This window comes from Stigmatopora argus, chromosome 14 (genome assembly GCF_051989625.1).
Source record: "Stigmatopora argus isolate UIUO_Sarg chromosome 14, RoL_Sarg_1.0, whole genome shotgun sequence".
NCBI classification, from domain to species: Eukaryota; Metazoa; Chordata; class Actinopteri; order Syngnathiformes; family Syngnathidae; genus Stigmatopora; species Stigmatopora argus.
Genome location: NC_135400.1, coordinates 6,011,426 through 6,029,897, shown reverse-complemented (window position 1 = coordinate 6,029,897; position 18,472 = coordinate 6,011,426). Strand labels below are relative to the sequence as shown.

General features: G+C 40.4%; 1 protein-coding gene and 1 long non-coding RNA gene across 3 annotated transcripts in view; one reads left to right on the top strand and one right to left on the bottom strand.

Moving 5' to 3' along the window:
• Window positions 1–15,077, top strand: part of card11 (caspase recruitment domain family, member 11) — a 31,726-nt gene extending 16,649 nt beyond the window's left edge. Inside the window, exons 14-25 of one of the 2 annotated variants that reach the window (XM_077618452.1) lie at window positions 253–293; window positions 364–490; window positions 566–767; window positions 4,500–4,626; window positions 4,696–4,939; window positions 6,377–6,461; window positions 6,592–6,687; window positions 7,100–7,217; window positions 9,114–9,296; window positions 12,310–12,431; window positions 12,537–12,652; window positions 13,422–15,077. In XM_077618452.1, coding sequence (XP_077474578.1) covers window positions 253–293; window positions 364–490; window positions 566–767; window positions 4,500–4,626; window positions 4,696–4,939; window positions 6,377–6,461; window positions 6,592–6,687; window positions 7,100–7,217; window positions 9,114–9,296; window positions 12,310–12,431; window positions 12,537–12,652; window positions 13,422–13,626 — 1,666 coding nt within the window. In that variant the 3' untranslated portion in view covers window positions 13,627–15,077. Of the gene's footprint in view, window positions 1–252; window positions 294–363; window positions 491–565; window positions 768–4,499; window positions 4,627–4,695; window positions 4,940–6,376; window positions 6,462–6,591; window positions 6,688–7,099; window positions 7,218–9,110; window positions 9,297–12,309; window positions 12,432–12,536; window positions 12,653–13,421 lie in introns of both variants that reach the window. The other variant, XM_077618451.1, reaches the window with a different exon arrangement.
• Window positions 562–16,746, bottom strand: LOC144088177 (uncharacterized). Its single transcript, XR_013304823.1, has 3 exons — window positions 16,377–16,746; window positions 13,382–13,652; window positions 562–774 (listed from the first exon to the last, which is right to left on the bottom strand). It is a non-coding gene; the product is annotated as an uncharacterized LOC144088177 (long non-coding RNA).
• Window positions 16,747–18,472: the final 1,726 nt, after the last annotated feature.

Sequence of the window (18,472 nt, the reverse complement as noted above, 5' to 3'; positions counted from 1 at the left end):
CCTTTTGCAACAGCCCACCAATACATTGTGTTTAATTCTGTGATATATGGATATAGCAATATATATATATATATATGTATATATATTTATATTTTTATATGTTTATATATATATTTATATGTTTATATATATATATATTTATATTTTTATATATTTATATTTATATATATATATATATTTATGTATTTATATTTATATTTATATATATATATATTTTTTTTTTACATTTATATATATTCCCCTTTTTTTCAGCCTCTCGGACTTTGACAGCGACCATATGGAACTGGAATTTGGTAATAAAAATTAAGAAAACCTCCAGATTTCAGATCCTCAACGCTTTTTGACCTAAATATTTTCCAAAAGAAGAAGAAGACGTGAAGCATGGACCTTCCTCTGTCCACTCGTCTTCCTCATCCCATCAATCTGAATGCCTGGACACTTATGACATTGACCAAGTCAACAATATCTTCAGAAAACTTTCTTTAGAACGGTACATGATACACATAAGCACTTACTCACCAGTCTACAGAATTCCTCTATTATTCATGCTCTTATGTGTGTGCAGGCCATTTCGTCCGTCTCTGTCTTCCTACTCCAGAATTAGCTTGACAATGAAACCTGCGCAGGAGTTAACATTATTAAGTGAAAACCTATTGAAAGACACCACGCTTGTTGGCGGAAATGACAGTGGGATTTTCATCTCATCTGTTCAGCCGGGATCCGTCGCTGAGAAGATTGGGCTGCGAGAAGGACAACACCTCTTGTTGGTGAGTTCTAATAATAAAAAATCTGCACTAAGTTGGTTTTCCCTACTTGTACATTCAGTGAAAATGTTTATAAATAGGGATATCTCATTGCCAGTACAGTGGTACCTCGACATACGATCATGATCCGTTCCGAGACTGAGATCGTACGACAAGTTTCTCGTAACTCGAGCGGACGTTTCCCATTGAAATGAATGGAAAACAAATTACTTCGTTCCAACCCTCTGAAAAAAACACCCAAAACAGGATATTGGATTGGAAAAAAATGTTTTATGTCTTCTAATTCCCCATCTATTAACAGAGTAACACATAACTAGTTGTTTAATAGTAATAAAATGTGTTTAATATAACTAAAATTGGGCGGATTTCGCCGAGGGGAGAGAGAGACGCACAGAAGGGGCGGGGGGGGCTTCGTTTTTTTTTTTCCACGACAACGCACTCGTAAACGGAACAAACAAATTTAAATTAACTTGGATTAATATATACAGACACACTTAAACATACGTTTAATGTAACTTTACACAAAACTGAATTCTAATTTTGCTTTAACCTTTTTTTTTTACCTGCGTTCTGGCCAGGTTAGTTGTTTGCCACGCCTCCACCCTCGCGTTCGCTATCGATGGGCTGTTTGCTGTTGTACTATTCCCTTCAAAATAATCTGAAAATGATGCACACAAATGTCCTCACAATCGGATAACCCACGACCACTTGCCAACGAGAAGCAGTCTTTTATCAGCGATCGCTCTGCTGCTCATGGAAGCATCGGGGGCGCTGGGTCGCGCCTCCCTTTTTGTAGCATCTGTGGTCTCAACCGCTTTGAACGGTGCCTATGAGTTGCTACCGGGGATGCTATTGCGGGGAGTTGCGAGCCAGTGCCCCTGATGTTCTTATGAGCAGCGAACGAGAAGTAATATAATACTCCTCGTATTAGATAATAATAACAGTAAATGCAACAGCTGAGCTTACCCACGTATTAATTGTGGGTAATGAAGTTTTATTCTGAGAAAGAGTGCCATTGCCTATCGGCGTTGTGTGCACGAGTATATTTCATTACCCAGAAAGCCCTCTTTTTTCCCGCGCATGCGCGTTGTGCGTTTCCTGGTCTGAACTTGTCTGAAGAAATCATTCGGTGCTCGTAGATATTGTTATACACGAAAGAGATGCAAAAAAGACAGTGCCATGGCCACCTGGCTTGGTCGCATCACGAAATTTTGATCGTATCTCGGGCGAATTATTTGATCGAAATTTCCGTCGTAAGACGAGAATATTGTATGACGAGCGATCGTATGACGAGGTATGACTATTTGTATTCTGTACCTTGGACTTAAAGACCACATTCATTCATTTTTCATTCCGCTTATCCTCTCAAGGGTCACAGAGGGTGCTGGAACTTATCCCAGCTAAGTACGGGCACCAGGCGAGGGACACCCTGAATTGGTGGTCATCCAATTGCAGGGCACAAGGAGACGGACAACCATTCATGCTCACACTCATAGCTAGGGACAATTTTAGAGTGTACAACCAGCCTACTCTGCATGTTTTCGGGATGTGGGAGGAAACTGGAGTACCCAGAGAAAGCCCACGCAAGCCTGGGAGAACATGCAAATTCCCCACAGGAAAGCTCAAACTCAAACGCAAACTTACAGGTCCCGCCTTCAAGTGTAGTAATTTCAAGTTGAATTAAAACATTTTTATATTTTAAACATTTACAGGTCTTTTCAACCTCACAGAGAGTGTAATATGGATCAGCTGCACTTCTTATATACTATGTAATATTATATATGATTACATTACAAAGTTACATAGCAAACTGTCATCCCAGTACATGCATTTATCTAGTTATGAGCTGATCTGAATAGTCTTTTATGACGCTTTGCACTTTGCTGCACTTCCTCTGACGACTGCTGCATTTATTTATTTATTTTTAATCTCATTTATCGTGTACACATGATTAAATGATTAAATTGCTCTTTGGAAATCTTGTTCAATGACCCGCTGAATTACCAAGAATTGCACAACTGTAGGTGTGAAGTTACTTTGATCTGCAGTTGATAACAATTTCCCGAACCTGGCACGCCCATTTATAGATTGGTTACTGTATTTAATTTTTATTCTCCAACCTTAATATAATCATTTTGCTGGGGGTCTACTTATCATTATTATCATTATTTTTGAACGGCATTGATACATGAAGCAACCACCTAATACACCAAATCGAAACAGAATAAATTTGCTTCTATTTGGGTACTTTAGGTGAAGTGTAAGTTGTGTTATATGCTTACATAATATTATACTAAGTGGGCTGTTTAATAGAATTGAAATATGACAAATATCATATTGGTGCCCAAAGCATTCATTGATTGTGAAATTGGTGAAAGTTACACCAATAGTACTAGCATATATACAATGTATTTTCACGTACATTTTTGGGCTTCTGTTTACCATTCACTCATTGGCTGCCAGTAACGCTATACGTCCAATCACATCGTTCGGTCGCTGCGATCCCCCCGAGAAACATTTGCATTGCATTGTTGTCAAGATACTAAAATATTAAACTTACAATTAAAAAAACAAACCCCCCAAAAAACTCAAAACCATTTTGATGCTACATTAAAAAAACTCTTTCAGGGTTTCTTGATTGGTCATTATTTAAAAAGAAAAACAGTAAATGACCCAGGAATGCCCCAAAAACAACAGAAAGTAACCCCAAATAAGATAAAAGTTTCGGAAATGCACACAATATCAACAGGAAGTGACAAATGAACAGGAAATAGTAATCCCGGAATGCCAAAATGTGCACGAAGTGACCCAAAATTAACTCATATCCTCTCATTGACAATGTTTTAAACTAGGAATCCCATGTGAATTTTCTTTTTTCAGTTCATTGAGTGCACTAGATGTCCAATCTCTTTTTACTGCCAAGGGCAAATGAATAAACATGAAGCGACAGCATTAGCAGTCAGTAATTTAGCAAAGTGACCCAGAAACACCATAAAATTAACAGGAAGCATGTTTTTCAGTGTGTTACTACCGATGTCATCAAAAAGTTGAATTTGGAATCGGATTGAGATTAAGAAATAGTTCCATTACTAATATAGTAAGTGACATTTGCAACACTAATATTTTTTTAAATCTGAGGACACACCCACACACACAATCCAATCACATAAGCCAGGAGTGTCAAACTCATTTTTTGTTACGGGCCACGTTGTACTTTCGATTTCATCCGGAGAGCCAGTATGTCTTCCAACTAGGCTGCCAAAATTAATTGATTAATAAATTCAATCGTGCTGATCGATAGATCATTTTTGGACATTCAAATTTGTACAAATCGTCTGCAATTATTGATTTAAAATGAGCAAACACAGGAAATATTCCCTATACATCTATAATCTTCATTTGAATTTGATCATAAAACAGAAAGTTGATGATTTTTGAACTAAAAACAGAAAAAGTTTAAAAAATTACAATTATTGATTTAAAAGGGGGAAAATCAGGAAATGTAATATACATCTATACTCTTCATTTTAATTTGATCCTAAAACAGAAAGTTGGCACTCATGATTTACTTTCTCGGGCCGCACAAAATGATGCGGCGGGCCAGATTTGGCCCCCGGGCCGCCACTTTGACACCTGTGACATAAGCAGTAAATAATGCAGCATACCTGCACCATATCATGTCTTACTCATCATGGTGTTTTGTGTGTGTGTGTTTTCCGAAATGATGGCTATCAGCTTGAAGGCCAGATATGTGGGGAGAACCAGAGAATTTCCTTGGAAACCAGCACCCAGGAAGAAGCTTACTGGGTGCTGCATCATTGCTCTGGACCAATCAGGATGCACTATCGGCTCAACGTTGACGGTAAGCACGGGCCCTTATAGGATTGAACTGTTTTCATGTTTGAATTAAATTACTCTATGTGTATGCCAGTATACCGCCGTCTTCAGTGGGAGCTCGCGGAAGGCACGCGGGTTTCTGGAGACTCCTTCTACATTCGGGTGAACCTCAACATCTCTAGCCATTTGGACAATTGCTCGCTAAGTGTGCAATGTGATGAGGTGGTCCACGTTCTGGACACCAAGAACCAAAGGTTATCTGAATGGCTGTGTGCTCGCGTCGACCCCTACAGCGGCTGCGACCTGCAAGACCGTGGAACTCTTCCTTGCAATTCACGGTAAAATTTATGAAAGACACAAAGTTTTTTCCGAGCTTGGCCCACGGTTACAGCAGATTATTTAAAAATGATTTGATGTAAATGTGCTTTACACTGATTATAAAGCAAATCCAATATAAAATAGACAGTGGTGATGGGAGTCGAAAACTATGATGGAATTTTTATACAAGTTTATGATTATTCCACAATATGGCAAACCAATATTATATGTGGGGACTTCTACTTTTAACAGTGATTTATTTTCTTTAGTACATTATACAGTGGTACCTCTACATACGATCTTAATTCGTTCCGGGACTGAGCTCGTATGTCGATCTTCTCGTAACTCAAGCGAACGTTTCCCATTGAAATGAACTAAAAACCAATTAATTTGTTCCAACCCTCTGAAAAAACACCAAAAACAGGATATTGGATTGGAAAAAATGTTTTATTTCTTCTAATTCGCCATCTATTAACAAGGTAACACATAACTAGTGGTTTAATATTCCTAAAATGTGTTTAATATAACTAGAATTAGACGCATTTCGCGGAGGATACACAGACGGACGGATATAGAGGCAGTCGGGGGGGGGGGGGGGGGGGGGGCGACTTTATCCACGGCAACACACTCGTAACCGAACAAACAAACTTAAATTAACTTGGATTAATATATACAGACACACTCAAACATACGTTTAATGTAACTTTACACAAAACTGAATTATATTTTTCTAATTTTATTTTTACCTTCGCTCTGCGGGTTAGCTGTTTGCCACGCCTCCACCCTCACGTTCGCTATCGATGGGCTGTTTGCTGTTGTATTCCCTTCAAAATATTCCGAAAATGATGCACACAAATGTCCTCACAATAGGATAACGCACGACCACTTGCCAACGAGAAGTAGTCTTGAATGAGCGATCGCAGGGAGCTAACAGGCTAAAGAAGCAAAAGCAGGAAATGCAACAGCTCAGCCTACCCACGTATTGATTGTGGGTAATGAAGTTTTATTCTGAGAAAGGGTGCCATTGGCTATCGGTGTTGTGTGCACGAGTATACTTCATTACCCAGAAAGCCCTCTTTTTGCCCGCGCATGCGCGTTGTGCGTTTTCTGGTCCATGTGTAGGAGAAATTCGTTTGAAGAAACCGTTCAGTGCTCGTAGGTATCTGTTATACACGAAAGAGATGTGGCAAAAAAGACCATGCGCTACAATGATAAACAGCCTCTCATGTCATGGCCACCTGGCTTTCTCGCATCTCGAAATTTTTCTCGTATCTAGAGCATCTCGTAGGTAGAGCTGCTCATATGTAGAGGTACCACTGTATGTAAGTGCTGTATTTGTAATTAGTATGCACATATTTGACTTTGGCATGCATACATATTTTCACTTTTCAGTTAGACATTTTGTTGAAAGCATCTTATTGATCATATTTTGGGTGTGTTTCTGTGAATTTAAACAGGGCTCAGCAGCTCCTTCTAATGAAAATACAGAAGTTAATGTGTCGAGGTGGAAAAGAAGAAAATGAAATTCAGCGTAATGCAAGGGTAAATATAGTTTCAGAAGTGTGAATTCTAATAAAGCTTTTTTTAAGAACATAGATTCAAAGTGCAAAGTTGCAACTGAATTTGTCAATAAGTTGGATATGTCATATGTACATGGTGTGCAACACTCTAGAACAATTTGCAACCAGAAGAACCCAGCCCATGTCCTGACTCCAAAGGCAGCCCACGTATGTCGAGAGCAAGCATCTTTCTCAGTCAAATCCTGCAGGTAACCAATAATGCACATCTTGCATGCTCCAGATCTACATCAAGCAACTGTCGTATCGTTTGTTCCACTTCAAATGGATTAGCCAGTGGAACACGCCATGGTTGCAATTACTAAAGTAACCCAAGTATTGAATGTAAAACATTGGACAAAGCATAAATTTAGCATTAAAAGAAAAATATATGTTTCTTTCATTAAAGTGTGGTATTGATAAAGATCCATATTGGCTGATATAACACAGTTGGGTGTCGGAGTCGGTATCAGGAGCCAAAAAAATATTATTGGTACAATAAAAATTGCATTCACACTTGTTTTAAAAATATATCCTTGGTCATCTAAATCACTTCTACTGTGTTATGTCACAGACATACTTAATTCTTCAAGATTAAATTATGGTTGCTATGTTTTTTTTTAGCTTGTCAGCAGAGCAGATGCCAAATACAAGCGACTGAACAGCAATGAGCGTGTGAGGATAATAACCTCCAATTTGTCTACCCTTCCCAGACAAGGGTTAGAAACACTTAGAGCAGAAGGTCAGTACAAAGTTAGGTCCTATGTTCCACCAATATCGATAATAGTATTGCTATCGGTACTGAAATGACGTCATCATTATTAGTGAGTACGAAGAAATAACTTGCCCATGCTGCACAATATATGGCCCGGCGGCTGATTGGTTAGCGTGTCGGCCTCAAACGTCTGGGGTCCTGGGTTCAAATCCAGGTTGGTTCTCCTATGTGGAGTTTGCATGTTTTCCCCAGGCTGCCGTGGGTTTTCTTCCACATTCCGAAGACGTGCAGGGTAGGCTGATTGGACACTGAATTGCCACTAGGGATGAGTGTGAGCGTGAATGGTTGTTTCTCTCCTTGTGCCCTGCGATTGGCTGGCCACCAATTCAGGGTATCCCCCACTTCATCCCCGAAGGTGGCTGGGATAGGCTCCAGCACCCCTGCCTATTGTCTAGAGTTGGCTGGGATATGCTACAGCACCCCCACCACCCAGTAGGGGAAAAAAAAAAAAAACAAAAAAAAAAATATATATATATATATATATATATATATATATATATATATATATATATATATATATATATATATATATATACATATACATATATATATATATACACACACATATATGTATATATTCATTCATCTTTCACACTGCGCATCCTCGAAAGGGTTGCAGGTGTTGCTGAGGCCGAACCTTGCTGTCGTTGGGCAAAAGGCAGACTACACCCTAGACTGGTCGCCAGTCAGTCGTAGGGCACACAGAGAGACAAACGACCATCCACACTCCCAATCATACCGCCACCAGCGGGAATCGAATCCGTGCCTGCAAGTACCGAAGTCAGGCGATTGAACCTCTACACCACGAGTATGTGGTATATGTATTTTTTCCCTACTGGGTGGTGGGGGTGCTGTATCATATCCCAGCCAACTCTAAACAGTAGGCAGGGGACACACTGGATTGGTGGCCAGCCAATCGCAGGGCACAAGGAAACAAACAACCATTTACGCTCACACTCATACATAGGCGCAATTTAGTGTTCAATCAGCCTACCCTGCATCTTTTTGGAATGTGGGAGGAAACCGGAGTACCTGGAGAAAACCCACACAAGCCCGGGTAGAACATGCGAACGCCACACAGTGAGTGAACGTAGGATTGAACCCTTGATCCCAGAACTGCAAGACTGCTCACTGGGCTGCCCAATCGTAGGGCGACACAGCTAAGTATCAAGGAGCCTAAAATTGTACTAGTGCAACATGGTACTCGGATGTTTTGTTTTGACGCTTGGTCCCCGGACGCTTGGTCCCCGGACGTTTGGTCCCCGGACGTTTGGTCCCCGGACATTTAGTCCCCGGACGTTTGGTCCCCGGACGTTTAGTCCCTGGACGTTTGGTCCCTGGACGTTTGGTCCCCGGACGTTTGGTCCCCGGACGTTTGGTCCCCGGACGTTTGGTCCCCGGACGTTTGGTCCCCGGACGTTTGGTCGACCGGACGTTTGGTAGAACGGACGTTTGGTCGGCGGGTTGTTACTGTTGAAACCAGCTCTCAAAATTATAATCATGAGAGAGAGAGATAGAGTTTAGTATCTAAATATCTAATATCAAAATATCAACAGTAAACTCTCTGTCATAATTTGACAGCTAGCGAACCCGGCGACCAAACGTCCGTTCTACCAAACGTCCGGTCGACCAAACGTCCGGTCGACCAAACGTCCGGTCGACCAAACGTCCGGTCGACCAAACGTCCGGGGACCAAACGTCTTTCGACGAAACGTCCGGTCACGGTGCAAGATACGTACCTGCACATATTTTTTAATTATCTCAGTAGAACTTGCCATTGTTAAAGAAGTCACTCAAATGAATTTGTGAATATTTGTATCAACAACTTGCCTTTTTTGCATGTGCTGTCTTTTTATGTAGCAGACAGCACAGATCCTGAAAGAGAGATGAGCAGAAGTTTGAACCTGATCCCCTACAGTCATGTCACCCCACGAGTGACTGAGAGGAGGAGACCAGTACTATTTACACCCACAGCTTTAGCCCAAACACTTTCACAGAAATTAGTCAACATGGGGGGCGCCCTGGACTTCAGCGTTTGCAAACCGGGTCAGTCTTTGTTGTCTACCTCTGATCGTGCCACAAGCTTAACAAAGTTGACACATTTACTTTAGTTCAGGGGTCTCGAACTCAATTTACCTGGGGGCCGCTAGAGGCCGAGTCTGGGTGAGACTGGGCCGCATCAGGATTTCCACAAGAAAAGCACTGATAAAACATTCCAACGTTATCAAATATCTTTATTTTTTAACAAAAAATAATGAATTAAATAAATTAACTTAAAGATGAATAAAAAATAAATCAATCAGTAATACAAAACCAAATAATACTAATGAGCATACAGTAGATATACACTGGCTGGCTAAGTAGAGAAAATGAATTATTTTTATTCCGTTTCAAATGTCTGTATTAACAGCTCTTTAACCTTTAACTTTCTGAACTTGAATGGAACATTGAACATGAAATATTCTGAACACGGCTTCTCTTGCCTACTCCTTGCTGCTAGAGACCTGGCAGCGCTTCTTCTCACATAGTCACATTTGGCTTGAGGGAGGAAGCAGTGGAGACCCTCAGTAGAGCTTGAAGATGCTCATCAGTAAGTCTGGACCTGTACTTGGACTTATTGAAGTTCAAGGTGGAGAAGAGCTTCTCACACAAGTATGTGCTCCCAAAAAGGCACATGGTCCGCTTGAACCTTCGGGAAAGTTCAGGGAAGCTGGGGGTCAACTCTCTCAAAAATTGCCCAAGCTTGTCTGCTTCTCCACTCACCTCCCTGAACTTGGCTTTGAGTGCAGAGTTGGACTGCAGGTCAATGAGCTCCATTTGAAGCTCAGGAGGGGCATCTTGCACATCAAAGGAGAAGGGGTCCGCAAAAATTTGAAATGTGGCTTTGTGTGTCTTGAAGTCTGCAAATCTGTGATCAAATTCCTCCTGTAGCTTCGAAATGGCCTCAACATACTTCTCACCACTGAATGGTGTGCCTGCATCCACGAGAGCCTTGCATGCTGGGAAATGGCAAAGGTTTGTCTGAGAGAGCTGGGCTTTCCATAACACAAGTTTAGTGCAGAATGCTCTCACGTTGTCATAGGCAGCACTGACAAGTTGCCCCTGGCCTTGTAGCTTCTTGTTCAGTACATTAAGCTCATGTGTGATATCAACAAGAAAAGCCAAGTCCATGAGCCATTTGGGATCACTTAGCACAGGATCAATCAACTCACAAACGGCGTAGCTAGCTTTGACTGCTGCATTACTGTCTTTGGTAGCCTTCTTGAAGAAATCCTGTTGCCTCAGAAGACGTGTTTTAAGACTGGCAACCTGGTTGGCTCTCTGATCTCCCTGGTATTTTTCGTACTCCTCAGCATGTCTCGTAGTACAATTACGTTTCAAATTGTATTCCTTGTGCACCGCAACTTTTTCAGTGTAATTGAGACACGCCGGGGTGCCCCTGTGTTCAACAAAGAAATATTGCACTCCCCACTTTTCTTGAAACTGTCTGTGCTCATCACCGACCTTTCTCTTCACGGCAGGCTTTGAAAGAGACATCTCTGGGGCTCTGTAATATGTTTTTCCACTTGGAATGAGTCTCGGGTTGATCTTTCACATTCAGTCGCGCGGGTTTGTGGCGCATGTGCACTTTCGCTCTCCGTTTCAATCGCGGAGATGGCTACAGACACTGACACAGGCTGGATCACGGATCATAGCGCCTCATTCAGTTCTATGCTGAGAGCAGCGGAGGAGTGTGCGCGCCGAGCGGAGTGATCGGCCTCACGGCTTCTCCTCCGCCCAGCTGATTGGAGGAATGAATGAGTGAGTGAGCGAGGCACTGGACAGCCCGGCCGATGTCCCGCCCTCCAGAGCCGTATACCTCACCGTGATTGGTTCATTCAGCTCCGAACCAAAGTTCCCTCTAATTTTTTGTTGGTCTGAGCAGAAAGACAACCTCCCTGAGCGCACTGAGTACCAGTGTGAGCGACATCATCGGTACTCGGATGATTCGCCTAAAGACGTTTCGCCGACGGACGTTTGACAGACGGGCAGGTCGCCGAATGGACGTTCCACCGAACGTTCATTCGGCCGAACGGAGGTTTCGCCGAAACGGGATTCGAACGCTCGCCCCGCCGGATCGTGTGTGTACAAGTTTTTCAACCTCGGCCCGCGGGCCATATACGGCCCGTTAGGATTTTTAATCCGACCCGCCGCCGGTGTTGTCCAAATTATAGTAAAAATCAATGTTCGTCTACCATCAATGGCAGTCCGGGAATAAGCACTCTTGGGCAGGCAGATGTAGCAGAACCGAGCCGTAAAATGACAGCAATCGGGTCAAATCCATCCTAAAACAGCATTTAATGATTAAATACAAATACTGGATGATATCGCGATGGAGGCAAAAAAAGTCTATAGACGTCCATTCGCCAAACGGCTCAAAATGCTCTCAAATTCGGTCAAATCCAGCTGAAAACAGCATTTAATGATTAAATACAAATACTAGTATTTGTATTTAATCATTAAACTAACAAATACTAGTACGACCTGTCCGTCTGTCAAACGTCCGTCGGCGAAACGTCTTTAGGCGAATCATCCGGTCACGACATCATCATTGCTCGCTATCGGCACACCAGTATCACACCTGCCACAAGCAGGTGCATGTCAATGTTCCCTCTAATTTTTCATGTAAAACATGCTGTAAAACAAGAAAAACATGAGTGGACAGAGCTACTGCCACTGGCTGCCACTTAAACGGCGCCATCATGGGGAAAGGGGTAAAAATAAAAAAAATAAAAAAAAATAAAATAAAAAAAAAATAAAAAAAAAAAAAAAAAATCGATCTTTCATATTAAGACGGGGGCCGCAAATTATCGTCCCGAGGGCCGCATTTGGCCCGCGGGTCGCAAGTTTGAGACCCCTGCTTTAGTTGGTGTTCGTATTGAAAGGGCAATCGCAGTTGGGCACCGACGTCTCAACATAGAAATGTCGCAAATTTCTGTTCTGTCTGCTTGTGTGAAATATCTTCATGATGTACAGATTGCTCGATCGTTCTTAGATATTTTCTTTTTTTTTTTTATAGACATTTTACCCAAAGAGGAATTTAACCAGAAACTGGGTGCAGATTCTTATGTTTACTGCAAAGAAAAACGCGGCTCTTTCGAATTCATCACCAGAGAGTGTATCGAGGCCATCGCTTCAAAGGTTGCTTGCAAAGACAATTATGTCCAGATTTCCTCATCTTGGACCTTGTGTAATTTGATAGCTAGTTCTTCTTGAAGCATTATTTTCTTTCTCGCCATCCCTTAGGGCAAACACTGCCTACTGGATGCAGAACTCAGCTGCGTCAAAAACCTTCTGAGGATGGAAATGTACCCAATCATCATTTTCGTCAAGATCTGTGAAAAAAATGTCAAGAAGCTGCGGTAGGCAAAGATTCCAAGATTTTTAATGGTTTATTGAGAACCTCAATTATGTACATTAAAAAACCTACAGATTTTAATGTGCTACTATATACCCATTTGTTAGTGTTGTATCGAGAATTTTTTGTTCTAAAAATCGATTCCGACAATCGGCTGTATTGGCGGATGCAAAAAAAATTAAATTATTATTTAAATTTAATCTTAAATTACTGCATACTTTGTTTACTGTAAAATAATTCTTATCATGGCTTGGTCTGACACTGCTTATGTCATGGGCTGCCATTGACAGCGCTAGTTGTCCAATTCATTTGAAGTGGGAATGCGAAAGAACTAAAGTTTATTCAACAAATTGATTGGAACTAGTAATGAGTTCCTTTCATTTCACATGAGATGGATCATTGGATGCCACACAATTGGAAGTCTATCATTGTCTTGGGAAGTGCATTTGTTTACGGCAGTGTGTGTAGTTGGCAGCCATGTTGGGTAGCGTAACCTGCAGTTGGAACCCAGATCTCACAAAGTACATATTTCACAACATTGGCACATTATTTCTTAGTACTCTCTGTTGACGTGATTTGAGTGTCATATCGGTACTGATACCAATACTAGTTTCGGAATTAGTGCATCACTACTTTTTGTGCAGTATTAATGTTTTCTATAAAGGTGCAGGATACTCACCTTTATCACAGGTTCTCATCAATTTCAGTAGGTGTATGACTCTAAGACACTCACCGCAATAGAACCATTTCCTTCCGGTTTCCTGTCCACACAGGAAGTTGCCACTGCGCCTGGAGTCGGAGGAGGAGTTTCTGAAGACATGCAGGCTGAAAAAAAAGGAGCTGGAGGGTATTCCCTGTCTCTACGCCAGCCTGGAGCAAGACGCCTGGCCAGGGACCGATGACCTCGTCAAGGTAATCAAAGAGCGGATATTTGAAGAGCAGAAGAAGACTGTGTGGGTGGAGCAAGATCTTTTGTAGGCGCTAATGACATTTCCTATGATTGCCTGTACAAGAAAAAAGACATATGGTTGAACCACATAAAAATAACATTAATATTATCCCTTTTTTATGCCTTGTATATAATGCTCAGGTAAACCTTTTATACACTAATTATTCATTTTCCATACCATGCGATTGACTGGCCACCAATTCAGGGTGTCCCCCGCCTGGGATAGACTCCAGCACCCCCGCAACCCTTCTTAAAATAAGCCACAGATGTCAAAGTGGTGGCCCGGGGGCCAAATCTGGCCCGCCACATGATTTTGTGCGGCCCAAGAGGTAGATCATGAGTGCCGACTTTCTGTTTTATGACCAAATTCTAATTAAGATTATAGCTGTATTGGGAATATTTCCTCTTTTTCCCCTTAGTAAATCAATAATTGCATTATTTAAAAAATATATCTAAAATGTTTTCTTTCCGTTATGTTTTACTGAAAATAAACAGATTTTTAAAAACGCAATATTTACTATTTTTCCTTTTTAAATGAAAAACAAAAGGTTAAAACAATATAGATTTAATATTTGCCCTCTTTTCTGAGTAAAACAATTGTAAATACATTTAAAAAGAAACACTACAAGAGAATATTTGCTATTAAGAAGCTCAAAGAGAAGATTTATAGTAATTTCAATGTCCAAAAATGATCTATCAATCAGCACGATCGGAAAAGCTGTCAATTTATTAATCGATTAATTTTGGCACCCTCGTTGGAAGTAATAACGGCCTTACGGATAAAATCGAAACTATGACGTGGCCCACAACAAAAAATGAGCTTGACATTCTTGGGATAAGCGGTTCTGAAAATTAATGAACAAATTTTCCATACCACTTATCCTCAAGAGGGTCAAAGGAGTGCTGGGGTCAATCCCCTGAATTGGTTGCCAGCCAATTATAGGCCACGCTGAGATGAACAAATGTTCATGCTCACACATACGTAGGGACAAATTAGAAAGTTCAACCAGCCTACCATGCATGTTTTTGGGATGTTGGAAGAAACCAAAGTACCTGGAGAAAACTCACTGCGCGGGCAGAACATGCAAACTCTACACAGGAAGAACGGAACCCACTAGGGCATGAGTGTCCAAACTGGTCCTCAAGGGCCGCAGTGGGTGCAGGTTTTCATTCCAACCGATGAAGAGGATACATTTTCACTAATCTAGTCTCCCTAACTATCCCTTGTAGTGACCACAGCCCTGCAAAGTTAATAAATGCATTGTATTTTACAAAGCTGTGTTTTGCATTGTAGACATGGTACATTACAGTACACAGGAATGGCTATACTGCAGTCTTGTGGCAAATATCACATGGTAATACAAAATGTGACTACTACAGGTAATTTGCAAATACTGGTCATGTTGTTCTGGCTGATAGAAAAGTACAAGTTTGTAATTTTTTATGCCTTAGTAAATAAAATCATCATTCAGAAACTGCATTTTCTATTTCTTTGGGTTGTCTCTGTGTCATATTAATAAATTGGTTTGATGATCTGAAACCTTAGTGTGTGATAAATATGCAAACACAGAAATCAGGAAGGGGCCAAATACTTTTTTGTACATTCGCTGCCAATACTCCCGCATCAAATGAATTAAAGAGCCATCACACCCCACATCGTAGCATCAAAACTGAAGAAAAAAACAACAAAAAGAAACTGTGCTTTGTACATCATCAGGATTAGTTCTGACTCAATAATTATTTTTTTTATTTTTTAATATATTGAACACAACAACAAAAAAACAGTAAGTAAATTTTAATCCCTTATCTATTTAAATACATTAGTATATTATATTATAAATCACACAGTTAGAAGAGATGTCTATGAAAATACATAATAAAAGAAAACAGGTATTGGGTTGACAAAAAAAAACATTGATGCTGTACTCCAGACTATATGAAAAAAGATTAATATAAGGTATATATATAAAGAGATATGAATATATGTATATATATGTGTGTGTGTATATATATATAGATAGCAGTTCTTCAAAAAAAATTAAAAATTCATTCATTGACTTAATAAAATGAATTTATCTTTTAAAATATATTTTTGGATAAATGAAATTGAAAACAAAAACAAAATTTTCCATTTTATAGTTTCATTTTTTATTTTAAGAAGGACAAAACAATATTTTAATCATGTATTTTTTATTTTAAAAAAGAAATGGAGTAAATGCATTTTAATCCATAAATTATCTATATATTATTTAAATTCATTTCCAATCAATCGCTATAAAAAGAAAAAAACGCACGTAAAATCTGGAAAAAAATGACGTATGTAATTATTATTATTAGAATCTCCTGGCATTTATGTTTAGTTTGTTGTATGTGCATATTGCATTTCTTATTACTTGTATAATTGTTTTGTATACATACCGTGTTATTGTGTATAACACAATGTTTGTGTCACGTTGTCTTTTGGAAAAAAACACGCTAAATGTGGAGTCAAACTATCGCGATACAAAGGAATATCTCGCTTGATCTCGGGAGGGGAGAAACAGGATCGAAGACTGCTGGCATCACTGGTTGGCTCAGCTGACGCGAGGCAAGCAGCGTCACCCAAAAAAAGGTAAAAAGCTTGAATTTCTCCCAGTTTACATTCTTTTATATTAACTCTCCCAATCGTGGTATGAACGCGAGTAAATCCCATTTAATGAATGCCACAGATACCTGCTTTAAGGGTATCGAGACAGGCTATTCGCGTGATAAAAACACTGGTTTCATCGCTTGCAAGTACCTTGAATGATCACCTCCAGTATTTGTTCTTTGGGCGAGTAGCTTTTTCACGAGACGACCCTCATGTGCGAGGTTTTCGCCCTCGGTCAAAGGCGACATTGTGCCTTTTTTTGCTGACAGGACGGCGGCGGTGGACGAGCGTCGAAGACTTGGAGGAGGGAGCCGATCCGTGCGCTCTGCCGCTTTTCTAGCTTGATGTGCGGCTTGCTCGCTTGCCTGCTCGCCGCTCGGTTAAAGCGCTGCTAAATCAACACCTTCAATCATTTCAACTGTCTACATCTCGATTTTAAGTCACATTTTAGAAGCGAGTAAATTAGGCAGAAGTGAGGATTCCATCAAAGCGAAAATAAAAATAAAATTGGAGGAATGAATGCAACAAATGTTATATACATGTATGAATTACATTACATAAATGTACTTGTGTGCAGCAGAATCTTGCTGGATTGGTTTGTTTTGGTACTGGTCTTAATGCTACTGAAACTGGAACATGCTGGATTTCTTGACAGGTTTCATGGGCAAATGAATCAAAAACATCTGTCATTATTTAATTTTAGTGATTTATAATGAACTCTTTCATTGCCACGGAATAGCCTGGCAAAGCAGCCTGACTTTGGCATGTGTGCAAGTTACACATGACAAGTTAGTCTGGTTTTCTGTGGCTTGGGCTGGATTTCAAAATAAAATGCGAGAGGTGGGTGGGGCTACTGGACACAGACTGAATCTGAAAGAACCAATCACACAAGCATGGATGTGACGTGGATGTGACTCGCGTTGTAGTTCACAAACAATCATTGTGATACGATGCGATAACCGGTGATGTATCAATTGATATGGCTAATTATGGAGTGTAAGACGGCTTGAGTGGTTAGCGCGTTGGCCTCACAGCTCTGGGTTCCTGGGTTCAAAACCAGGTCGGTCCACCTGTGTGGAGTTTGCATGTTCTCCCTGGGCCTGTGTGGGTTTTCTCCGGGTACTCCAGTTTCCTCCCACATTCCAAAAACATGCATGGTAGGCTGATTGGAGACTCTAAATTGCCCCTAGGTATGAGTATGAGCGTGAATGGTCGTTTGTCTCCTTGTGCCCTGCGATTGGCTGGCCACCAATTCGGAGTGTCCCCCGCCTCTGTGACCCTAGTGAGGACAAAGCCGTTCAGAAAATGAATAAACTTCAGCTGGAAGTAACTTGTCAGGTGACTAAAACCTAAAAATAAAAAAACACCATTGTCTGTTATAAACGAACCGGTCAAAACATGGATAACAAAAAGACAAAATGAACTTAGTACAATTTACTTAGTGTCATTTACTCGTTACATTGTTTTTCCCCCCATTATTTTTACTGACTTAAAAAAAACATGCTGAAATATGACGTTGGGTCGTGATAAAAAAAAAAAATGCATATGGATATCCCTAACAATATCTGCCATTTTTCTGTGAAAAATGTATAGTATTGTTTATTGTTGTAAGCAGTATACTTATTTTTGAGAAGAGAATAAATGCTACAAGTCAGTTCAAGGAAAATGGTCAGTAATATGAATTAGTCTTAAAAAACAATCTAAAAGAATAATAATGATAAAATTGGGATCGTGATTTTATTTTTATTTTTTAATTGATGTCGGATTTTTGCCATATTACCCACCCGTAATTTAGAGTAATGATGATAACTCCAGTTGATGATGCACAACGAGAAGCATTCATTTTTTGCATTGTCCCCATATGTGAGATGTACTGTCGCGTAGTGCCGCTTAAGGTGAGAAGCAATGGTGTGATGAATTTCCAGATCAAAGCAGCCTTCTTGGCTTCTAGGTACAGAAAATATGTGACGACTATTGCACGATAACTCCAGATTTAGAAGGATGTCTAAATGCCAACCTGTTGCTATGTGAATTTCACACTGCACATGAAGAGGAGGAAGGAAGGTCTGGACATAAAATCCACTCTTGCAAACCCTCATGTAGTTCCGTAAATGCTTTTTCCTGCTCACCCTGGCTAACAATTATTGCTGCAGGGAACTCGTAAGAGCCTGGAATGTGTATGGTATTCAGCACTTCCTTTCACTAGTATGTGTGATTTATTTTTTATTTTTTTGCCTGGCTGTGGT